Source organism: Alligator mississippiensis, chromosome 12 (genome assembly GCF_030867095.1).
Source record: "Alligator mississippiensis isolate rAllMis1 chromosome 12, rAllMis1, whole genome shotgun sequence".
In the NCBI taxonomy this organism is placed as follows: domain Eukaryota; kingdom Metazoa; phylum Chordata; order Crocodylia; family Alligatoridae; genus Alligator; species Alligator mississippiensis.
Genome location: NC_081835.1, coordinates 36,544,459 through 36,569,749, shown reverse-complemented (window position 1 = coordinate 36,569,749; position 25,291 = coordinate 36,544,459). Strand labels below are relative to the sequence as shown.

At 45.3% G+C, this 25,291-nt stretch overlaps 1 protein-coding gene and 1 non-coding gene across 3 annotated transcripts in view; both read left to right on the top strand.

The window, feature by feature from the left end:
* Positions 1-25,291, top strand: part of IARS1 (isoleucyl-tRNA synthetase 1) — a 261,597-nt gene that overhangs the window by 1,783 nt on the left and 234,523 nt on the right. For both annotated transcript variants that reach the window (XM_059716041.1, XM_059716040.1), the window contains exons 2-6: positions 1,247-1,345; positions 9,282-9,407; positions 11,045-11,201; positions 11,676-11,795; positions 16,807-16,889. In XM_059716041.1, the coding sequence (XP_059572024.1) occupies positions 9,289-9,407; positions 11,045-11,201; positions 11,676-11,795; positions 16,807-16,889 (479 nt within the window). In that variant the 5' untranslated portion in view covers positions 1,247-1,345; positions 9,282-9,288. The remainder of the gene's footprint in view (positions 1-1,246; positions 1,346-9,281; positions 9,408-11,044; positions 11,202-11,675; positions 11,796-16,806; positions 16,890-25,291) is intronic.
* LOC132244588 (small nucleolar RNA SNORA84) lies at positions 4,003-4,137 on the top strand. Its single transcript, XR_009456158.1, has one exon. It is a non-coding gene; the product is annotated as a small nucleolar RNA SNORA84 (small nucleolar RNA).

The window sequence follows — 25,291 nt, the reverse complement described above, 5'->3', positions numbered from 1 at the left end:
TGTCTGATTGACTCCTTTGTAGATCAGTGGTTCTCAGCTTTTTAGTCTCAAGGCATCACTTGTTATATTCAAAACACCAACTAGAAAATGCTGGCTCTGATTTTTCTGCAGTCAAAAAATGAGTAAAAAGTAATAGAGCCCTCTTTTGTTGAAACAAACTCAGAAAGCACACAAGTCTGAATGCTTTTAAGACTATGGAGTCCTATTGGAAATTTATGGCTATGTGCTGGCTGGGGCCAGCAGGTGTGGGCAGGAGCATGGCATGGGCTGCCCCAGGCAGGCTCAGTTCCAGTGGAGCACTGTGAGGGCAGTCACTGACTGGAGGAGCTCTGTTGTATGTGCCCCATACCTCCTTCTCCCTCCCCTCCCCTCTGGCTGGCTCCCAGGCAGTTTCCCTCGTTCCCTCCCTCCCTCCCTCCCTTCCCTCCCCCCCATCCCCCATGTATCCCCCCACTCCCCCATATACTACCCCACTTCACAAGACATGGCATGCAGGGAGTGGATCCCACCTGTCTCTACTCCTGAACATGGCTTCCCACCCACCCAAAGCTCCGTAGGGAGTTTTGGTGATCTGGCTTGTGACACCTCATCAAAACTCCCTGTCTTGCCCTCAGGCCCAAATAATTGCCCACCCCTGCTGTGGATAGATCTGGAGAATGTGCTCCCTGCCTCAGTTTATTGCCTACAAACAATGGAAGATGGAATGCACTGGAAAAAGTCTTATATTTTTAAAAGGATCAACTTATAAGTACATTAATAGGGTGCTGGAGGGAATTTCAGGCTTGGGGTTTGTTTAAGATAAGGCCCAGAACAGCATTTGGGAGAAGATTTACAGCAGCATCAAGGCTTGCATGACATTTGAAGGAATATTGGGCCTGATCACAAGGCATTGGATCAGAACTTTGGGACTGTTTCATATATGAATATTTTATGTATATTTTATTTTACCACTGAGTATGATATTTTATTTTTCCCTCATTTTTAAAATTCTTGGGTGAAAGCTGTGGCATAAAATGGTTCTTACATTTTTGTTTTATAACCCACAAAATAGGTAAAGTGTCATTTTGTGATCCCTTCTTTTACAAATTAATCTTAATAATTTCCAATAACTGTAAATTTTATTGTGCAACTGAACCAATGAATTAATAATCTATATCATGAAAACATATTGGTAAAGTCTCATTCTAAATAGCATTTAGTAGATTCCTTGTTTGGATGTTCATGTAACTGTTTTTCCTTTTTTTAGGTGAAAAGGTCCCAGCTTATGTGTGATTGCAGTAGCATCACCTGTGCAGACTGAACAGCACTGTCCCCAGTGAATGTTGTTTTTTTAAAAAAAGAAAAAGTGAGTGCTTAAAGTTTGTTCCCCAGTAGCCCATCCACTTTTTATTTACTACTTTTCAATTATAGAATTATCCAGTAAAGTGTAGAAGGTATAGGTGTATATTTGTATCAGTAGCATGTTTCTCTGTGTCTCTCCCCATCTTTTTTTCATTTTAATTTTTAAACAGCACTTGTTTGAGTCTGACATTCCACATGGAAATATTGTCTCCCCAGAAATGTTTGAATTCCATCAAGATTAATCTTCCTACAAGTGTTTCTCTCATCAAAAAGAAAAGAATAAAATAAATTATTTCTGCCAGCAAAGTTGATATGACTAGGCTCATCAAATAGTGCACATTTTTTGTGTTGTTTTTCTGTCTAGCATTTTAGTTACTTCAGAATATATTTCATAAGCTGTTTTATTTGTGGATTTTGAGATTGGGGACATTGGGCTATGGTCAGTTAGTGATAGAAGCAGTGGGAGGACTGAGCAGATTCTTTTCTTCTGTTGTGATTCCTTATTTCTGCAGTAATTTTAAAATAATGCTATTCTGTATATTTCAGGAATTTTTTTGCAGATAGAAACAATCTCTTGAAAAGAGCACCTTACTTATTAAGTCAGTTTAATTTCTGAAAAGTGTACAGGTATCCTAGATTTATCTCTTTGGAGATGTCTGTGCAGCAGATTTGATTTCACACGTTCCCTAGTTTTGGCTGTTTTAAATATAAAGTCAATAGCCACATACTAGAGGTGAATAGATGCATCAGTCTGGTATTGGATTGGTACTGATGTAAAGAAAATTTGCTGTATTGGGTATCTGCCCGATGGGGCCGATAATTTGGCCAATAAATGCCTGTGCTGCGCACAGCCGCAGCACACCACGGAGCAGAGCCGGCAGCATGGAGAGCTGCCTCCAGCTAGTAAGTCAAAAGGGGAGGTGGGGAAGGAATGGGCGTGGGGGCGCAGATCAACACCCCCTGCGGTGAGGGAGGGGGCAGGCACTGCTGGGGAGGGTGGGACAGAGGCGTGGCTCGTGGTGGGGTGGCTCCCACCACTGCTTGCACCCCGGGAGGGCGGGTGGGGGGGTGCGCCCTTTGAACCTGTGCGGGGCGGGCTGGAACTGGTGCCGCGTGGTTCTTCTTGGCAGGGGCTGAAATTGGAGTGGGCAGTGGGAGGGGCTGCAGCCACCCCAAATTTTGCCACACCTCCACTTCCAGCCCTGCACCGCCAAGCGCAGCCCAGCTCCATGTCCTGCCTCCACCCACGTGCTGGGAAGAGCCGAGGCTGCTCTGGGTGGCTAGTGGCAGTGCTGGGAATGGAGCTGTGGCGAAACTTGGGGTGGCTATAGCCCCTTCCAGTGTCGACAGTGCCTGCTCTGCGGCTCTTTCGGTACTGTGCAGGGCTCTTCTTGGCAGGTGTGGGCTTGGAGCGGGCACTGGGAGGGGGCTGCAGCCACCCCAGATTTCATTGCAGCTCTGCTCCCAGCGCTGCTGCTGTTGCCAGCTGCCCGGCATGGTCTCAGCTCTTCCCAGTGTGTGAGTGGAGGTGGGACATAGAGCTGGACTGTGCCTGATGGTACCAGGTCTGAGAACAGAGCTGCAGAGACATTTGGGGTGGCTGTAGCCCCTCCCAGTGCTACCAGGAGCCCAGCCTCTGTCAAGAAGAGCCCCACACAGTGCTGGCTCCAGCTCCCCCAGACCCTGTACAGATATGGGGGGGGAGGGTGGGGTACAGGCCTCTTCCCCCCCCAGGTGCAAGCAGCAGCAGGAGTCACCTCCTCCCCACGCTTCTCCCCCCACAACCTGCACTTCAGTCCTGCGCCTCTGCCCCCCTGGGCAGCACCTGCCCCTGCTCCTACCCTTACCGTGGGGGCATTGATCTGCCCCCTCCATGCCCCTTCCCTCCCCTCTCCCTTTTCAGCACACTGGATTTACCACCCGGAGGCAGCTGTATTGACTATCGGATCAGTATCGGCCGACATGCCTCCTTAAATATTGGCTATTGGTATTGGCCCCCAAAATCGCTATTGGTGCACCCCTGCCTGATACCTTTCATCATTGGTTCTAGTTAAGGCTCTCCAGGTTTTATGTTTAGGTCTAGAATTGTTTCTTCTATTTTGTGTCTCTGTCATGTAGCATGGGAATGACTTTTTCAACAAATTGTTGCATAGTGTGTTCTTTGTATAATGAATCTTCCATGCTTAGGTGCAACCTCTTGACTATTACACAGCCTAATCAGGGGGGCATTGTTACCTTCTACATGGTTGTTTCTCGGAGACTAAGATTGATTAGGTCAGATTATGATTTCTACTGCTTTCATATTATGAAAGGTACTATTCTTGCCTTTCTCTCTCTCTGTCATTAAAACAACTATATTTAACACAGTAAAATTTATTTCTGCTCCCAGCTCATTCAGTTTTCAGCAAGCATTAGAGCTTGACACCTCCTTTTCAGCCTCACTTTGCTATTTTAATGTTTTACGTACCTGAAGTTGACACACATGGCTACTGACCCTTACTGTAACTCATACTTTCCTAAGTTCTGTCCTTGGGAAGCAAATCTGTAATTATCAGTAACTATATAACTGCTCATCCAGGAACTGTGTAGCTTTTTGCTTTTTGGGGGTGGGGGCAGAGAACTGAAATAGTAAACTTTGGTCTGCTGTGTATGTGAGCTTGTGCCCTGTGGTTACTGGATGCTGTTGCATGGGTACAGTTCTCCAGTTAGTAGAAATGGGCAAAAAGTAATACTTTGATTTGTGCATGGAGTCTGTTACATCTCGGCAGCCTCCATAGCCCGGTCATAGTTACACTTTAGTACCTTTTGCACAAAACTTTAAAAATATTTACTGTATTCACTCCCTTCTTCCCTTAAGTTAAAGGGAGTTGTGAACTTTGGGAGAAGGAAGTGAAGATCCCTGGTGCTTCTTTTTTTGCTCCTAACAAGGAGAAAGTAGTGTGTTTAGAAAGAGTCTGAAGTTAGGGCAGTTAACGTAGTTGGGTTATAGTCCCAAATTGGCCACTAATCAGCTGTGTGGGCCTTTTGGAATTATGATCAAAATCCTGAGTCAAATTGAGGTAGCATGTAGCTAATTAATATTAGTAACATGTTCCTGTGGTGGAAATTGCTGTAAAAGTGCAGAGTATTATTATTTATAAAACTAAAGTCTTAACTGATGGACTTATTCTTAGAATACACAGAGGTTTTGCTTTGTTAAGGTTCTGTTATCTGCTAGCAATTTCCCTGGTGAGCTGAATACCAGGAGATGGGTTTGTATGTGATGACAATGCCAGGGCTTAATTATGTCATTAATCTCAGCAGATTTGCTAAGGTTGCATTCAGTCCCATCAGCCAAATTATTAATGAAAATATTAAACAATACAGCATCTAGGAGAGACCCCTGGGGAACCCTACTTTGTACTTTCTCCCAACTAAACATTGAGCCATTGACTTCTACTCTTTGAGCAGGATGATCTAACCAGTTGAATATCCACTATATACAGTGCTTTCCTCTAGTCTGTATTTCCTTAGCTTGTTATTGAGAATATCATGGGAGACTGTCACAAGCCATACTAAAGTCTAAGTATATCAGATATGGTGCTGTTCCCTCATTCATATAACCTGTCACCTTATCATAGAAGAAAATCAGATTGGGCAGGCTTGACTTGCTCTTGATGCATCCATGCTAGCTGTTCCTCATCACTTTGTTTTTCTCCATGTGCTTCACAATAGATAGCTTGAGGACCTGTTCCATCATCTTTCCAGGTATGGAGGTTGGGTTAACTTGTCTGTGATTTCCCTGGATCCTCCTTCTTCCCTTAAATGAGCACTATATTTGACATTTTCTAGTTGTGTGTGATCTCATCCAACCTCCACAAGTTCTCGAAGAAGATACCTAATGGATCTGAAATTACTTTGCCTAATTCCTTCAATACCCTCAGGTGCATCCCATCTAGCCCTGTTGATTTAAAAACATCTAGGTCCTGTATGTAATCCCTAATCTATTCTTTTACTCTGGGCTGCTTATCTCCTTCCCTATCTTTTTTGCTAACTGTACTTTTTCATTTGGTAGCTGCCCTTGTTAGTGAAGACTGAAGTAAAAAAGGCATTAAATGCTTCAGCCTTCCCTTCATCAATTGTAACTAGATTGTCTTCTGCATTCTGTAAGGGACTTATGATTTCTTTTCATCTTCCTCTTTCTTTTGACATACTTAAAATCCCTTTCTATTGCCTTTTATGTCCCTTGACAGCTGCATCTCAAATTGTGCCTTAGTTTTCCTAATATTTCCTGGAAGCCCATGCAATACTTTTATATTTTTCTTTAGTATATGTATCTAGTATGACCAAATTTCCACTTTTCATAGGATTCCTTTTTGAGTATCAACCCTTGAAGAGATCGCTGTTTAGCCAGGCTGGCTTCCTGTTGCACTTATCATTCTTTTGCTTCATTAGGTAGCTTGTTTCTGCACCTTTTAAGAGGGTCTCCTTAAAATACAGTGAGCTCTTTGGGAATCCTTTTCCCCTCAGACTTGTCTTCCAGGGAATCCTGCCCACCAGTTCCTTCAGTTTGTTGGAGTCAGTTCTGAAATCCAGTGGTACTATTCTGGTGCTCTCCTTCCTTCTTCCCCTTAAGATGTTGAACCCTTTATCATTTAATGATCATTGTCACCCAAGATACCTTCCACCTTCATGTTTTCCACCAATTCCTCCCTGTTTATGAGCAGCAAATTGAAGTGTTTCCCCTCAAGTTAGCCACTCTACCATCAAAAAGTTATCCGTAGCACACTCTAAGAATTCCATAGGTTCATAGACACTAGGACTGGAACGGACCTCAGAAAATCATCGAGTCCAGCCCCAGGGGCAGGAAGTCAATAGGGATCATAGGATCCCAGCAAGATAAACATCCAAATGTCTCTTGACAGTGTTCAAAGTAGGTGCTTGAACCACCTCTGGTGGCAGGCTATTCCAGACCTTGGGGGCTTGGGACAGTAAGGAAGTTCTTCCTTATGTCCAGCCTGAAATGGTCATGGAGGAGTTTGTGACCATTCGACCTTGTCATCCCTTGGGTCACTGGTGAACACACGTTCCCCCAGATCCTGGTGAGCACCCCTGATAAACTTATAGGTGGCCACCAGATCACCCCTGAGCTTGCACTTTTCCAGGCTGAAGAGTCCCATGGCGCTCAGCCTCTTGTCATAAGGTCTGTTTTACTGACCTTTGATCGTGCACGTGGCTCTCCTCTGCACTCTCTCAAGCTTCTCCACATCCTTTTTGAAGTGTGGAGCCCAAAACTGGACGCAGTACTCCAGCTGTGGCCTCACCAATGCCGAGTACAATGGGAGAATGACGTCCCGGGATTTGCTTGAGAAGCACCTGTGGATGCAAGCCAGCGTTTTGCTCACTTTACTAGCTGCAGCATAGCATTGAAGGCTCATGATTGATCACAAGATGAACAAGTCTCTTTGGTCTCTAGTGCTAACCAGAGTAGCACTGCCAAGCCTATAAGGATGCTGCAGGTTTTTCCTCCCAAGGTGGAGAACCGTGCATTTTTCAGTGTTAACACCATCAGGTTCTTGTCTGCCCATTTCCTGAGCCTGTCAAGGTCAGGCTGGATCACCCTCCTGTCCTCAGGTGTGGATGCTTTACCACAGAGTTTGGTGTCATTGGTGAACTTGACCAGTTCGCTTCTGACACAAATGTCTACATCATTGATGAAGATGTTAAATAGTATAGGCCCTAGGACAGAGCCTTGAGGGACCCCACTGGTCACAGCGCACCATGGCGATTGACTTCCGTCCAACACCACCCTCTGGGTCCTGCTGCGGAGCCAATTCCCCAGCCAGCGGATTGTGGTGAAGCCGAGGCCGCAGTTTGCCAGTTTTGCCAAGAGGTGATCGTGGGATACCAGATCGAAGGGTTTTTTTTTAAGTCCAGCTATATGACATCAATCTCTTCCCCCTTGTCCAGGTGATAGGTCACCTGGTCGTAAAAGGAAATGAGACTGGCTGATGGCAACATCCTGAGGGATACCCAGCACAGGTTTATTGCGGGTAGGTCTTGCTTGACCAGTCTGTTAAGGATAGCCTCTTTGATAATCTTTTCCAAGGCCTTCTCCAGGATAGAGGTCAGGCTGATGGACCTGTAGTTTGCTGGATCCACTTTCCTCCCTTTCTTTAAGGGACGACATTGGCCTTCTTCCAATCATTGGTCACTTCACCGGAGCGCCAGGTGCTCTCGAAGATCCATGCCAGGGGCAGAGCTATGGTGCTTGCCAGCTCCTTGAGTACCCTGGGGTCTAAACTGTCAGGGCCGGCTGACTTGAAGGTGTCCATCCTCTTAAGGTGTTCCTTCACGAGGTCAGCTTTGATGGAGGGTAAGGAATCTCCCTCACCCAGGCCTCCCTGTGCTGTAGTGGGCGGGTGCATCCCATGGGACTGGTGGGAAAACTGACGCAAAGTACCCATTTAAGAAGTTTGCTTTTTCCTGGGCAGTTGTCTGTTGTCCCATCTTGTTTAGCAGGGGTCCAATATTGCCCTTGCTTTTCCTCCAGCTCCCCACATATCTAAAAAAGGACTTTTTATTGTCCTTGATATTTGTTGCTAGCTGGAGTTACGTTGCAGCCTTGGCTTTCCTGGTTTGCTCTCTGCAGGTCCAGACCAGTGCTGGACAACTTGCATTTGCCTCCCAGCGTATATCCTGATAATTAAAGTCCCCTATGAGAACCAGGTCCTGTGATTTGGAAACTTAGGCCTCATTTACCTCCTGGTTTGCACAGCAGACATGGTCTTTCTGGGTAGAGCTTGTGTGCTGCTACTTTGTAGAGCTGAGTAAAACTAAGAAAAGCGTAACATTTGCACCACTTTTGGTGGTTTGGTAAAACTTTAATTGGCAGCTGGCATTGTGAAGGAAGACCAGATGGAGAGAGAGAGAGAGAGAGAAAGCTACTTTACCTTTTCTGTTGTCACTTCCCCTACAGCAAACATGATTTCTCTCCTACATATCTCTGTCTTGTAGGATAATATATTTCGTAAGTGCTAGCTAAAACTTTGTGCAGATATTTTATTAATTCTGCCAGACTCAATCCTGGTAAGCAAGCTAGCGATGAGTTTTTATAGTCTGTATCAGTAATAATTGAATCTTCTACTACTACTACTACTACAACATATCTGTCTTGGAGGAAATTTCTGAGAATAGGAAATAAGTACAGTTATTTGAATTATTTGTGAATTCCATTTCGAACACAAGATATGACTTTTAAAGTGGGTCTTTTAAACTTCATTGTCGGGCAGGATGTTGCATTTCACATGTCAGTACAGGCTATAAATCTGAACACTAACTAATAGCAATAATAATAATTGTTCTGTAATTCTTAACTGCTGGTATGGGAGTTTTATACCAGTTACTAGATCAGTGTTCTAAATTCTAGTTTATTTTTAGGTACTACTGAGAACATTCAACCTGGCTGTAGGTTAATTTTTTTATAATGTGTAGGAGGAGCTGGATCTGTAAAGTGGAAGAGAAGTCAGTGACCAATGAACTCGGTCTCTCAGCAACCTTAAACCCATTTAACATAATCAGCTTACAGTATATGCTGAGAACGATGCTGTTAGCCCAAAATATACCTGAAAGGGCAGCTATATCCAAGCTGACCAGGGAACTGTCAACAACTAACAAGCATAATCAAGAGGAAACAGAGAATCATTTTACTTTTTTTTTTTTTTTCTCATTCTTCCCATGTAATAGTGGTGTATAAGATGCTTAAAATGTATTGCTTACCTTTGCAACTCTTTTGAAACAAGCTCTTGAGCTCTGGCACAGAATTTAAGAATGTACATCATAAGCCCACAGGAGACCTTTTTTAAAATAAGTACATTGGAAGCTGTCTTTGCAAAGCTCTTGATCCTCTGTGTTTTTTAAATTCAAAACTTTTCATGTATGATAACTTTTGGTTCTGGCAGGGAAAGAATGGTTCAGCAAGTTGCAGAAAATATTTGCTTTCCAGCTGAGGAGGAGAAGATATTGAAGTTCTGGAGCCAACTTAATTGTTTTCAGGAATGCTTGAAACAGTCAAAAAATAGACCTAGGTAAGAAGCTGTTTAAATTATATGTTAAGTGTGTATGAAACTTAACTGAGCTGGTTTAGCTGTAGGTCTCCCCCCTTCTTCCCCAGTCATACTACAGCTTTGGCTGCTTTGCAAAGCTTGGTCTTAGCCAGCAGCACCATCAACAATGGCTACCATTCCATTACTCCTGCTGAAAAAGGAAGGGATGCATGCATATCATAGCACAACTGATTCTTTATCCTGGGGTTTACAGGTTTCCCTCACTTTATGCTGTACATGTGTTCCTGGAAAATGGTGCATAACTTGAATTCACATAAAGGGAACCTACTTTACAATGTAACACACAGAGATGTGTTCCAAGACCTTGACTGTACTGACCCCCAGACCCATTTCTACCACTTCTACAAGACAATTTTGGTACTTACCAACAGTAGACAGTACACACAAGTGCAGGGTGGTGGTGAACGTTACCATAATGGGGATGGCAGCTACACAAACCTGTGTCGCAGACAACAAGCGAAGAGCAGAGATCTATACAGGAGACTATTTTTGTGCGCATCACTCCCACAGTGCACTGTACAAAGCAGCTGACTGGGCTTCCACCACATGGAGCGCATAAGAGTGAATTTAATTTGCATATAACAAATTTTCTGGTATAAAAGGGGTCATTGGATAACAGCGAATTCGCACATACAGAACCCGCATAAAGTGAGGGGAACCTGTACGGTTGAGGCACGTTTCAAGGCTGTAGTCAGTGTTTTCTTTTTCCCAAAAAATCTGTCAGAAGCAAAAAGTTAGCTTCAGTTTTAGCTCTGTTGGTGCTTCTTAAAACTCCTAAGTAGGAGCAGAACGTAGAGCAGGTGTGTCAAACATTCTGCCTGTGGAGCCCCACCATCCAGCCCTGGTTCTGCCCCTGGCTTGGTGTGACACGTGCCCATGGCATGGGGCCAGTCCACAGGCCAGATCAGGGCCATAAATTCCTGCTTCCCGTTTCCCCACCCCAAGCATACCTGATCCAGTGGCTGCTCTAGCCCCTCTGGGATCCGCACCGCGTGCAGCACAGATCCCAGAGTGTCTGAAATGGCTGCTGTCTGCAGTACAGTTCTGCTGGAGCAGCTATCCCATTGCACGTGGTTGCCACCCCAGCTGAACTGTGCCAAATAGTGCCTGTTCTGGGATGTGTGCTTCACGCGACGCTTACTTCAGTGGTTTGGGGACCTGCATTGCATGTGCTGCTCACAGATGCTACGTGCAGCGTGGGTTCCAGAGTGGCTGGAGCAGGTGCTACATGTGGTGCAATCCCAGAACTGCCAGAATGGATCATGTGTGTAGCACATTTCAGCCAGAGAGAACACTGCATACTGCATGGCTGCTGCACTGGCCAGACTGCCCTGCATGTGGTACCTATTTTGGTATCTATGCAGCATACAACATATCTGATCCAGCTGGTCTGGGACCTATGCTGGGGGCAGGGCAGGGAGGTCCATGAGTCCTATCTGGACTGCAGAGTGGCTCCACACCACACTTCTTCCCTGCTGAGCCGGATGAGTTTGACACCTGTGATGTAGAGGTCTGATCCTTCTGTTTTGTAAGAACTGCATGTTTTTGTTTTTGTTTTGTTTTTTAATTAATAATATCTACAACCTCTTGTTTCATAGGTTTACCTTCTATGATGGTCCTCCATTTGCTACTGGGCTTCCACACTATGGCCACATTCTTGCTGGAACCATTAAAGACATAGTAACCAGATTTGCCCACCAGAGTGGATTTCATGTTGACAGAAGATTTGGATGGGATTGCCATGGTTTACCTGTGGTATGTACAATAAATGATCCTGCATGTATTTCTGCTGCCTCAATTCTTAGATTCTAGATAGGCATTGGTTTTTTTGTTTGTTGGTTTTGTTTTGATTACCCATCGTTCTCTTTAGTGTTGTATTTATTCAAGGGGCTCCCCTAAAATCTTGATGGGGACCTTCTGTGAAGTTGCTGGCTTAGAATTAAAAGGCCAGTGCCTAAATTTACTAGAGAGCTTGGGTACAAATTATAGTTCATACATTTTTTTTTTTTTCTTCTTCTTGTTTTTATTGCTAGCACAGTGAGATGGGATAGGGAGTTTTACCTGTATTTCAAAATAGCTGTGTTGTTTCTGCATGAGTAGTTTGTACTTCCAGACTTGTCAGGTGATTGGGCTCTGTACCTATAATTGCTGGAACTTGATGGAAAATACGTAAGATTTTGCACTGGCACTGTAAAGTTTTTGTTTTTTTTGTTTTTAATTCCATTCTAGGAGTATGAAATTGACAAAGCACTTGGCATCAAAGGACCAGAGGATGTGGCCAAAATGGGGATTGCAGAGTATAACAGTCAGTGTAGGGGAATTGTGATGAGATACTCCAAAGAGTGGGAGGTAAGTAGTATGTTTATAGGTATTTTGTCCGAACGTCTAGAGTTGCATCTTACTAAGTTTAATTAAATTTCACTTCACTGGAATTTTTTTCCTATGCCTTGGAGAGTGGGAGAAGCAGAGAAAATGGAGCATTGACAGAAGAACTTTCCACACTCCCTGGCACATGACAGGACTGAGACGAAATGCTTCAACTATTGGAACTCCCTCCTCACAAGGACATGGGACACGGGACCCTGGCATCTGAGCTTTAAGTGGAGTCAAATGCATAGAATAACAGCATGGGGTCCTAAACTGCAAATTACCACAAGCTCCAGGAGCAAACAGTGACCCTGAGCTGAGTAGAGCCATGGCTGACTGAGAGCATCAGGCCCAGCCCTCCCCCCTCCGGGCAGGGCTGGGGGTTTCCCGCCCTTTTTGCAAACAGCTCTTGCAGACTGGAACTCAGCCAGCCTGTAGAACTCTTTGCAAAAGGGGGAAATCTGCAGGTTTCTCTGCTAAAAGGGAAAATCCACGTTTTCTCTGATTTAAAAAATGGGAAATCCATGGTTTGTTTTTTTTTTTTTTTTTTTCCATGAGAAACAGAAAACCTAGATCCCTGGTCATGATAATGCAATGTTAAATCAGAATGTTAGGATATTCTCACAAGCCATCCCCTCCCCTCCCTGCATCCCCCCTCACCCCGCACTGCTCTCTGCTGCCTTTCCCTCAGGAGCCCTACACTAGCCATGCATCCCCAGCTTACCCCGCAGCACTGGGATCCCAAGGGAGAGGCAGCAGAGTGGAATTGCCCCAAGCAGGGGTGGCATGGGGGGGGTGCTTGGGGAGGCTGTAGCCACCCCCAACATTCCTGTCCCTTTTAGCACCCCTATAGCCACCCCTCCCAGCACTGCTGCCACCTCCCACCCCATGCATCTGAGCTTGCCCTTCTCCCGCCTGCTCCCAGCACAGCCCTTGGCCCTGAGCCCGTAGTGGGCAGTCCCTCTCTGCTCCACGCATAAATTTGGGGGGGCATATGCCTCCCCCGGGGTGTGCACAATAGTGTGGAGCTGCCCACCTTCCCACATCCCCTGGATGAGCCACCTGTGGCTCCATCCTGCTCCGGCCCCAGGGTCCCATTCACTGCCAGGGCTGGGCAGCCCCTGCCCCACTCCCTCCATCACCATGGAAGCCTTGATTTTGCACCCCCACCTTGGATTTACCTGCAGCAGGGCACTGCTCTCCAAGCTGCCAGGCAGCATTTCTGTAATTCGGCTATTGGATCAGTATCGGCTGACCAGACTGATTAATAATCAGCTATCAGTATCGGCCAAGAACATCTTTATTGGTGCACCCCTATTCTTTAATGGTGCCTTTTGGTATCAAAGGCAGCCTCAAGATTAAGAGGGCTTGCCAAATTGTGATATATGGGTTAATGGAATTTTTAAAATGTGTCACATTCCTCAGATACATAAGATGGGTTTTTTGGGGAGGACATTTGGTTGTTGAGGTGTTTTCTTCTGTTTTTAAACTCAAATAAAATATATCAGACCCAACATCTTGGATGCGTGTTATAGTTAGTTAATTTCTTTGTAGTAGATCTTAGCAAACAGATTTTAAGTTTTGAAGATTAATGACTTAAATGAAATTAAAATTTTTGAGAGAGAACATTAGTATATGTTCAACATATTCACATTAGTGAATGTTAGTATCCATATATCTATTTGATTTAATATGTGTGAGACTTTTAACAGTAACTAAGTTTGGGTTTTTTTTGCAGTGGCACAAAAAGGGAGCACAAGATGGACAATATGAATTACTTTTAAAATTATCTCTAAGCTTTTGCTGTTACTACAGATATTTAGGGTGGTGGTAGCTCTTAGTTCCTGCATACATCCATTTTAACCTGTGTCTTCTGTAGAAAAGTTGGAATAAAGTACCAGCTGTAGTTAGTTTACCAGTACAGGCTCCTGCAGTTGGAGTGTAACAGCTGCTGCTCAGTCTGGAGCAGCAGTTTACCCCAATTGTCACCTTTGAAACCACTCCAAGTGAATATTTGTTAATGTCCTAGGCCAGGGGTGGCTAGTCTATAACCTGCATTTGACATAGGCAGCCTCTGGGAGTGGCAGGGCAGAGCAGGGTACACAGCAGCAGGCAAGGCAGGAAGCAGAAAACAGAGCAGCAGATTGGGTATGGAGCACAAGATGGGGTATGTTTTACATGCGCTATTACTGTGCACGAATAAACTTTGGAGCTTATTGCTCTAGAATTTTTTGTTCCCAGGTGCACTGTTTGAACATGCATCCAGGAGCAGTTGACTCCAGAGCAATCAGCTCTGGAGTTTATTCATGTGTAGCACGTGGAGCTGGGTCAGAGCAGCCCTGGCTGGTAGGAGGCCCTTGGGGTCAGCCTGGGGCTGCTCCCCAGTTCAACATGCTGCAGAGGGGCTGGCTGGGGAACAAGGGTGCTTCAGTGTGAGACTAGCCCGGGGCAGGCAATTATTTTGAGCGGAGGGCCGCTTACCCTGTTTTAGCAGGCTGTCGAGGGCCGCATGGGTAGCTCTGCTCCTTGACAGGTGCCCTGCCCCGTGGTCACCATGTGGGACCAACTTCCCAATGTCTTGGGACCAATGTCCCAGGGCCAGCACCAGTGGGGCCCAGAGCGGGGCACAGGCTGGCAGGGGTCTGTGGAGCTGGGCTGGGCTGCACCAGCAGGGAGGAGAGAGCTGGCTCAGCTCCATAGAGCCTCTGCCAGCTGGGACCCCGCGCTCCTGCCACCTTGCTCTGGGCCCCACCAGCACTGGCCCCGGGACACCGGTGCGGGCCCTGTGCTCCCACTGGCTCCCTGCCTGCTCACACCCAGTGCCCCCCAGCCCTGTACAGGCAGGGGGCAGTGCACAGCTGGTAGTATTCACAAGTACTATTCTGCTGCAGAGCAAATTAATTTAGTTTACTCCAGCCTAATAGGGATGCATGTGTAGATGCTGAGACATTTATTGCACAGCTAATTAGTCAACTGTGCAGTAAACATCTCATATAGAGGCAGCCAGGGAGAAGCAGAAAGAGCAGCATATTGTGGAGGGGAATGGGAGTGAAGTGGCACCCTGGGCATTTCTTATCTTGTGACTTGCCTGCCAAAAACGTTGGCCCCCCTGACTCTAGCCTTCTAATTCCAATATCTGTTTTAGGGTCAGTGTGTGGAGAGTACCTTAGTTTTTCTTGGGTACCTGAGAGTCAGTCCTGTAACTTGTTTGAGCGGTAACTCTCGATCCTGGCTATATCAGGAGCTACATGGGCACTCATTGTTAACCAAAGAGCCGTCACAAAAAGCTCCCAAGGGAATTGTGGCAAACACTAATGCAAAAGAAAAAAAAATTACAGTATTTGTCCCGCAACTGTATGGGTCTTGCATTGTCCATACTTACAGGAAAGATGCATGTAATGCACACAGTAAAAGAAATAAAAACCTCTTAGGTAGTGGTTTCTATAATGAGCTGCAGGAGATAAGTGGAAGAATGAGTTGCTTGTAGCCTGGAAGTTAGGTTTTGAATATTTATAGGTTAGAACTTAATTTCCTATTGGGCTAGTAGTAGTGGTGGCAGTGACAGTCTATGCAGTCCTGTCTGGGTGAGAGGAGTGTTTTAGGTAATCAGGAAGTCATTCTGGTGGTTTCCTCTGCTTTGTGAATAGTGCTTTTGTTGCATGGAGCACCTGGCTCAATCTTGGATCTCCTTTCCTTGTTTTGGAGGTTGTTTTATCCATCTTCTAACTTACTGCATTCTTGCCTGGGAAGGCGCAGGCGTGAATCAGGTTTCATTTGTTTTGTTTGTCCTGTATTGTGTTTTTTAGCATCCTACCTTATCTGCCTTTCAAAGCTTTCTTTAATGTTGTATCTGGGGCAGAAGCCTTTGATTTAAATTGTACAAATTGCTAAATGAGCAGAACAGGGCTTATCTTTTCAAAGATGAAAATTATTGATTTTATTTCCTAGATTGTCATTTCTCAAATAAAATGAGTAACTTTGGTTCCCCTTTTTAATAAACTGAATTGTATCCTTTTAGATAATGTTTTGCTTTCTGCCTCTCACCTCAGTTTTGATTCTCATAGACTTTTAGCGGCTGGCATTGCAGTGTGTTAGTTTGTGTTTGGTCCTGAGATTTAATCTTTCAGATGGCAAAAAAAAATGTTTTGTATTAATGCTGTTTATAGCAATAGTCAATAAACCTAAAGTGGACGTCAATTAAGTAAATCTATGTAGAGAACATAATAATCAGTAGGATGTGGTCTGTCTGTCTGTCTGTCTGTCTGTCTGTCTGTCTGTCTGTCTGTCTGTCTGTCTGTCTGTCTGTCTGTCTGTCTGTCTGTCTGTCTGTCTGTCTTCTGGCAAATAGTAAAACTGATTATTCATATTGTCATTAGAATGTAGGAATTCTCTGCATTTTTATGGACCACACATGTTGGAGAATTGATTTTTTGGGGGGCCTTTTTCTTCTGTTTTTTAAACCCAAACAAATATATCAGACCCAACATCTTGGATGCATGTGATGGTCAGTCCCATTGTAATAGATCTTAGCAAACAGATTGCCAAAGCAAAAAATATGAAAAGCCAAACCTTTAAAAGATTTGACAACCACATTACTGCTGCTAAAGTAAAGTTTTAGGTGAATCCTGAATCCCCTGGGTTGAGCAGAGTTGTGACTCTGGTTTCTCTTCAAGTCACATACATCTTTCTTCCTTCCTGCAGGTACTCTAGCATACCCTGTCACTGTCTTGTTGCATGAAGGGGATATTTTTATACTGCATGGTTTTGGATTTAAGGAAAGGCCTTAATTCATGACCTTTCTTTTGTGTACTCCATGCTAGATCAAGTACTTTACCCTGAACCATTGTCAGGCTTAAATATTTTGTGGGCCTGGTACACTGATGGGGGTAGAACATGTGTCTTTTAAACAAGTTGTTAAAGTAATAGATATTGGAAATGTAGTGTGATCATTGTTTTAAGTTGTTTTTCAAGTTGTATGTTCATATTTTAACAGTTCAATGTTACCAGACTGGGACGCTGGATTGATTTTGAGAATGACTATAAAACTCTGTATCCAGAATTCATGGAATCTGTATGGTAAGTTCCTTTAGCTCACTAAGCTCTTTGTGTGTGTGTGTGTGTGTGTGTGTGTGTGTGTGTGTGTGTGTGTATATGTATATGATATATATATATACACACTTAGTTTGAAATTTGCTTTGGTCATTGTAATTGTATGGTGAGCCACATTCCTTTCTGAGAGGAACATGTTTACCATATTTCTCAGAGATTTTATTTTCTGTTTCTAACTTACTAATTGCCAGTGACCAGAAATGTGTAGAATAGGCTAATTTAAATATTTTGCCCCTTCGTTTAACAAAGTAGCTTAGATTTATTGTAAATCTGTCAAGGAAGAGACTTAATAACTAGCCTTCATAGTTTCATAGTGGGTAGGGTCAGGAGGGACCTGAACAGATCATTTAGCCTGACCCCCTGCCACAGGCAGGAATGAATGCTGGGTTCACAAGACCCCAGACAGGTGATCTTCCAACCTCCTCTTGAATTTGCCCAAGGTAGGAGTGAGGACCACTTCCCTGGGAAGTTGGTTCCAGATTTTGGCCACCCTAACTGTAAAATATTGCCTTCTGATCTCTAACCTAAACCTATTCTTCATCAGCTTATAAACATTGTTCCTTGTCACCCCAGGTGGTGCTGGGGAGAAAAGGGCTCTTCCTATTTGCTGTTGATCCCTCTTGATGAGCTTGTAGGCAGCCACCAGGTCCCCCCTCAGCTTCCTCTTGCTGAGGCTGAACAGGTTCAGGTCCTTCAGTCTCTCCTTGTAGGGCCTGTCCTGCTGCCCTCTCACCAAGCAGGTGGCCCTCCTCTGAACCGTCTCCAGGCTGGCCACATCCCTTTTGAAGTGCGGCGCCCAGTACTGGATGCAGTACTTCAACTGCGGCCTGACCAAAGTCGCATAGAGGGGGAGTATCACCTCTCTGGACCGGCTTGAGATACACCTTTGGATGCGTGACAAGGTATGGCTGGCCTTGGTGGCTGCGGTCTGGCATTGGCAGGTCATGTTCATCTTGGAGTCAATAATGACTCCAAGATCCCTTTCTGCCTCTGTGCTTTCAAGAGGGGAACTCCCCAGCCTGTATGTATGCTCTGGATTCCTTCTCCCGAGGTGCAGCACCCTGCATTTGTCTATGTTGAACCCCATCCTATTCTCGTCTGCCCACTTTTGTGGTCGGTCCAAATCTAGTTGCAGCCTCTCTCTCCCTTCAAGTGTGTCCACCTCGCCCCACATCTTAGTGTCATCAGCAAACTTAACGTGCTTTCCACCCCCTTGTCCAAGTCGCTGATGAAGATGTTAAACAGTGCGGGCCTGAGGACTGAGCCCTGGGGTACACCATGTCGCTGCCGTGCACTGCAGCGAGGGGTTCGGGGCCTTAGGGGCCCGGCAGGTGGGTACTTGTGACGCTTGGAGTGGAATTAGGCACGGATGCTTATCGGTTGCAAATCAAGATTGTTTACTTAGCCGTCAAGGTGGTGAATGACGGAGGTCAGAGATACTTAGTTAGTTACAGCTTAGAATTCGTTAGGTCGGTCTGCAGATATATACGGGCCGGCGGTCGGCAGGTTAAGGTTTATCAAGCATGCAGGTGAAGGGTTACGCCTGGGAGGTCACGGCGGGGAGATGGGTGAATGATCAGCTCATCAATTTACTCTGTGACGTGTTTTCAGAGGTCTCCGATTTTTGCGGAAGTACAAGCGGGTTTTATTTGTGTAATAGCCAATTGTTTTATGCCACGTCATAAATCTAATTAGAATCGCCAATTATATAGCGGTTTTCGCTAGGGTTTTATCACAGGGCTACTCCTGTTTTTCTTGGCCAATTATAATGATTTATGTAAAGCACAGAAGGCTAGTTTCATTTCTTGTTAGTGACACAGCTATAAATCTTTTTGTTAGCTTGCACAGCGAAGAAAGCTGTTACCAGCATCTTGTTAACCCTTAGTTAACCTAGTGCGGAATGAGAATGCTTTGACTGGTATCTCTTGCTAGTGGCATGGGCACTGCTTAATTGGGTTGTGACACCCCACTGCTCGCATCTCGCCAGGTTGAGTACAACCCGTCCACCACTACTCTGGGTGCGCCCCATCAGCCAATTTTTTACCCATCCAAGTGTGTAGGCATCAATTTATTGATGAGGATGGGGTGAGAGACAGTGTCAAAGGCCTTCTTAAAGTCTAGAAAGACTACGTCCACGGCGACACCATCCTCCAAGGATTTAGTTACTTGGTCATAAAAGGCAATCAGGTTGGTCTGGCAGGACCTGCCTTTGGTGAACCCATGCTGATTGCCCCTGAGCATGATCTCCCTTGCAGGCCCCCCACAGATGTGCTCCTTGATGGTTCTCTCCAAGATCTTCCCGAGCACTGAGGTGAGGCTTACAGGCCTATAATTACTTGGGTCCTCCTTACTCCCCTTCTTAAAAATAGGGACCACATTAGCCAGTTTCCAGTCCCCCGGCACCTGGCCAGATGACCACGAATGCTCATATAGCCGGGCCAAGGGCTCTGCGATGACCCCTGCCAGCTCCCTCAACACCCTTGGGTGGAGGGCATCTGGACCTGCAGATTTAAAAATGTCTAGCCCTTCTAGAAGATCCCTAACTACATCTGCACTGACTGAAGGCTTGATAGAGCTATCCCCAAGATTGTCCCTACCTCTGGTAGGTGGGCTATCCTGGTCCCTGTTCAGGAAAACGGAGGCAAAGAAACTGTTAAAAATATCGGCTTTCTTGTCTGGCGTGGCCACCACATTACCGTTTGTGTCTTGCAAGGGCCCTATATTGCCTGGTGCCCTCTTCTTGCTCCCAATGTACTTGAAAAAGGACTTTTTGTTGTCCTTAATCCTGGATGCTAGCCTGAGTTCCATCTCTGCCTTGGCCTTTCTAATAGTCCTCCGACACTCCCGGGCCAAGGAGTACTCCTCCTTGGTGATAGTTCCTCCCTTCCACTGGCTGTATGCCTCCCTTTTAGTCCTCAGGCATTGCTGAATGCCCTTGCTGAGCCAAGGGAGTCTTTGAGCACTCTTACCTCACTTGCTTCTCTCAGGACTGTTATCCTTTGGGCCTGGAGGATCGCCCCCTTAAGGTATGACCATCCCTTGTGGACTCTCATCTCCTCTACCTTCTGGGCCCTTAGTGCCTCCCCCACTAGCCTCCTAAGCTCATTGAAGTTGGCCCTTCTGAAGTCAAGGGTTTTAGCCTTAGTGTAAGCCCTAGACGCCCTGTGTTGAATAGTGAAATCCAGCAGGTGATGATCGCTGTTGCCCAGGTGATCAAGGACCTGCAGTCTCCTCACCAGGTCATCCCCCGTGGCCAGGACCAGGTCCAGCAAGGTGTTACCCCTAGTGGGGCTGTGCATTTCCTGGATAAGGTGAAGGTCCTGTAATACAGCCGGGAACCTACGCGAGCAGTCAGACCTGGCTGTCTGCTCCTCTCCGCAAATGTCTGGGTAGTTTAGGTCACCCATGACAATAACATCCCTTGACCTAACCACCTTCATAAGCTGACTGGAGAAGTCCTGGTCTAGCTCTTCTCCCTGGTTGGGTGGTCTGTAGTAGACACCCACCGTAAGGTCCCTTTCACCACGCCCCCCTTGTAGTTTGACCCATAGTGTCTCTGCCCGACCCTCCTCTAACCCGAAGCTAATCCTTGATGATGTGAGGTGCTCTTTGACATAGAGCGCAGCCCCGCACCTTTCCTCTCTGTCCTGTCTCTTCTATATAGGGTGTACCCCTGAATGCCCACCGCACAGTCGTAGGTAGGGTCCCACCAGGTTTCCGTGAGCCCTACTAAGTCTGGGTTCTTACTTGCATTCAGGAGGCATAGTTCCTCCTGCTTATACCCTGTACTACGAGCATTAGTGTAGAGGCACCTGAGGCCTCCTGAGGGTGCTCATGCCTTCCTCCCACTCCAAGGATAGTTGTGGTCCCCTGCTCCTCGGACATTCTCTTTGTTTGTTTTATAATAGGGTTTTCAAAGAAAGCAAATAAAACTAATGCAAGTCATTTTGGCTTTGTAGTCTCATTTAGTAATGCATTCTATACAAACCTAGGTCTGAAGAACGACCTGAAAAATTTTCCAGTCTCTTACCCCAGCTGCTTCCCCACACAAATGCCATTCTTGCTCTTATTTCCAAGAATCATAACCCAAATGCCGTTGCCCTAACTGAAACTCATCTGTAAGGCTGAACCTGGAGACATTAAACCCGTTGCTTTTTATTTTGTGTTTGTGGCTCTGGAATTTGGCAACTTTCTGTGATATTTCCCCCCCCCCGCCCCTCCCATGTGAATGATGTAAGTATGGATCGTTCTTAGTAAGGTACTCGGCTACACTGCTACCACCACCACTTGAGCTTACTTGGGTTTCTCTATATGGCACTGCAGTGTTCTTTGTAGACAAACCCGAATGCTTTGTTTGATGTTATTTAGGGCATATTTGAACAAAAGTACACCTTGTAAGGCAACCATTCTACCACTTTTTTTTTTCTTTTTGAATTTGAGTATTTTGTTCTTTTGTAGTTGTGTAGTTCTGTGACTTAACGCATTATGTCACAAATAGGTTCATCTCTACCCAAGTTTACACTAAGGGGAGTTGTTCTTTGAAGCGTTAAAAAAATGGAGCCCTTCAGCTGCAAGCAGATGTTACATCCCCCTGCTGTGTCCCTGGCTAGAGTGTTTCAGAATCAGTATGTGCTCTCCAGCTAGGGGGGCATGACAGAGAGCTGCTGCATGTTGTGGTGCTGTCCCTCAAGGCTTACTCAATCCTGTTTTGAGTGAGGAAATGTCTGGGTCTAGTTGGAGATGTGCCTAATACAGATTCAGTTTGTATGGTTTTAATAGTGATTTCTAAAACACCTTTTCTTACTGTCATTGTAAATTCCCCATGTGACCCTATGCTACTGAATGTACCTAGCTCTGTGGCATATATATTTGTGAATTTTAATGTACTTTAGCAAGAATTTAGGGATGAGCCCTCTTGTCTCCACAGGCAAAACAAGCTAGAGTTTTGTGTCCTAGTCTGTATAACTGAAAGGCTACTGTATTAACCACTGTATCAGCTAAAGGCCCCAGGGGCATACTTATTATATAGGTATGGACCTCACATAAAAATGGCTTCTATGTGCCTGATAAATTGTGTGTACATCTGCTCTCCATGTTTGGACTTGCGATTAAAAACTGGAGTGCAGTGGCATCGTATGTGAAACTGCTGATGTTACTGTCCTTCAGGATTGCAATATTTATGCTCTATTAGAAGGCAGTAATGAAAGACCTTTAAGCCTCCAATCTGTTAAAAGATCTTTTTTCATGCTACTGTAGAACTTTTATAGTTGTATCACAGTGCTGGGTGGCATTACAGGGCAACTGCTATTCTTACCCAAAGATAGCTTCAAGAACACATCATCCTGATTGGCTAACGGTCAAAGTACCACTATATTAGAAATTTGCTGGTCAGTGTAACAGACATGCATTAACTTGAGGTGAAAACTGCTGATGTGATGTAACTTTAAATGTTAGTGGTGACCTAAGATCGTTTCGTACAAAATAGTTCAAATGAAGAAAGAAGGCAAACATGCAAACCAGTGAAATACGACATGCTTATTTAACTACTTTAACTGAAGTTATTGGTATATTAGGGCTTTTTTAGATGGTCTCTTGGCCATTTGAGAAATTCCATCCCCAACAGGTTTCCCAACGAACAGAAAAGAGCTGTTTGTGAGATTAAGTTGAATTAAGGAAACATAAACTGTGTGGAGTGCAGCAGATTGGGCAGAAAGTAGAAAGCAAAGCGGCAGATCAGGGAGAGGGAGAGAGCACGTAGAGGGTGTGGGGCTGACTTTTTAAAAAAATTTAAATCTAAGGTGAGGTTTAACATGGGGGGAGCCCCGCATCTTGCATTTGAGTGCAAGCTGGGGAGCAGGCGGCTCCTGCGGCTCTGACTCCAACTCTGGCCCTGACCTACAGTCAGAGCTACAGCCACTCTTTTTAAAGAGAAAAGAAAACTATACTGTGAGTTAGTTTTCAGATCAGCAGCTCTAAGAATTAGTATATGATCATTTTGGAATGCCACTGCAGGATGAAGAACAACTTCACCTGAATTAGACAACTAGGGGACATGGGTATTTGGGGCTAGGAAGCTGCTGTATAATTCAGGATTGACTGGCAGGCAGTGGGAAATATCTGGGCTTGGCAGAATTTTATTTTTATTTCAATGGCTAAAATTGATGTTTATTTTTAAGTATTTATTGCACTTTTTATTGATTTTTAAATTTTCAGAGTTGCGTCAAATTAGGGGCACGGGGGGGCAGACAACAGTACACTATCATTACTGAATTAAAAGCTTTCTAAAGTTGCATGTCAAAATATAAAAAGTAAGTATCCATAATTCAATAAAGTATACCCTGCTTTGAATCATTCTGTTCATTTGGTAGTACATTTGTAGAAACCTGGTACCTTTACTCTCACAGAGCACAGTGTGGGGGCAGGGGCTGGGCTAGGGGCTACAGGCTGGGGCTGCTGGTGGCACTTGCTCTGGGAAGAGGTTTGTTGGGGGACTTCTTACTTTCAAATGTCGCTGAATTCCCTGAGTCCTGCACTGTGCTAGGAGGTAGCAGTCGCCTTGCTTGGGAAGGAAGCAGCTCCCCAGAGCCCCTTAGGGGGTAAACCCTGCCTGGTGGGCACCAGTGGAGTGGCAGACCGGCTTCTTGACAGCCATGGCTTCCCGTCCCTCTGGGCAGTGCAGGGGCAGTGGCTGGGCCCTGGGGCACCCCTGTGTGCTCTGTCTGGAGCATACAGGGGCTGGGTTGGGCAGAGTGGGAGTTTGGCGCTTGATCCCTGCCTGGGACCTGGGCAGAGCGAGCAGCCAGCAGCACCGGGCTACCGGCAGCCAACAGCCCTGCCCCTTTGCGGTGAGATCCTGCAGCAGTGCCTGGCCCCCCTCCCTTTTCTCCCCCCCCCCCCCAAATAGCTGAGGGCCATAGTCTGAAGGGCTCCTACAGCAGCTGCCTGTGCCATTGCCAGAGGAGCAGTGTGTGGGTGGTGCAGCTGGAGCTCCCCCTACCCTAGTGTGTGTGTTGCACGCAGCATTCCCCATCCCAGGTTTTTGTTTTGTTTTGTTTTTCTTATGTCCCCTTTTCACGCATTTTGATTATTACCAATGGAAATATTTTTCTCTTGATCTGTGAGTGTGAGGTGAAATCGTGTAATGATAAAAACAATACTGCCAAGCATTCAGCTCCCTTCTATTTACCTTATAGTCCTGGGGGAATAGTCTGTATTTTTCACCTTGAGAACTGTTTTACAGAATGCTTTGTAGTCTTCCTTCAGCATGTCAAAATATAGGCAGAGAAGGTAGCTTTTCTAAGAATGTCCAGGAAGACCAGAAGGGAGCTGACTTCCTTTTTCTGGCTTGATTGCTCTAGCAGTACTTCCCAAACCCAGTTTTCCATGTCTCTGGGGCAAGATTTTTTTTTTTTTAAGCTGGCTACCAGGCCTCTTGGAGGAGGGCTGACACATGAGGAAAAGATGTTGCCTCTGGAACCCTTATTTATGTAATCTTGACAGAAACTGAAATTTCAGATGTCTTGCATCTTCCTGAGGAGGAAGCAAATGGGGATCTAGGGATCCTTATTAGAGAAGAAGCTGAGTTCTTCATAGGCCCCCAAAGAGCTGAGCTGGTGCTTTTGACAGTCTTTTCATTCTTCATTTTTCACATCCTTTCATTTAGTGGCTGCAGAAATACCTGCGTATACACACTTTTGAACACTCTTCCAGCACATACTTTCTTATTCTTGTGTACTGTTATGCTTTCCCAAGTTTTAGCATTCAAGTCCATGTATGTGAAAAGTGAGGCATATCTAGACTGAGTGATGTAGTCCTACACAAAGATACTGGAGCTAACTTGGGTATTCAGAAACAGTGTAACTGATGTAGCCCTCTGGTACCCTCTGCCTGATGTGCACTTTTCAGAAGCAGGGCATATACCCCAGTAGAACAGTGTGTTAATACAGCAGTATCCAGTATCTGAGCTACATTGTGCTGAGTAGGCATACTAATCATGTCTAGACTTGTACTTGAAAACAGAAATTCATTCAACTTTTCCTCAGCCTTTAAGCTTATGAGGACAGGGACTGTGCTTTGTTCAGTGACAGTGACTGATTCCTAGGCACTGCAGTAATACAGATATTTAATAATAACTTTTCTAGTCTAGTTTTCCTGGCCTAGTTTACCCCACCAAGATTTGTCAGCAGTCCTTGAGTACATTTCATATACACTTCTGTAGTGGTGACAGACTCTCCTTTTTGCCAACAGATTTGCGCCACCTACATCACTACAATGAGTAAGGCTTCTGTCACTGCCCAGCAGCCAGTGGAAGATGTGCACAGACACTCCTACATCACCTGACCCCAGTTGTCTTTCCTGCCTTGTTAAGC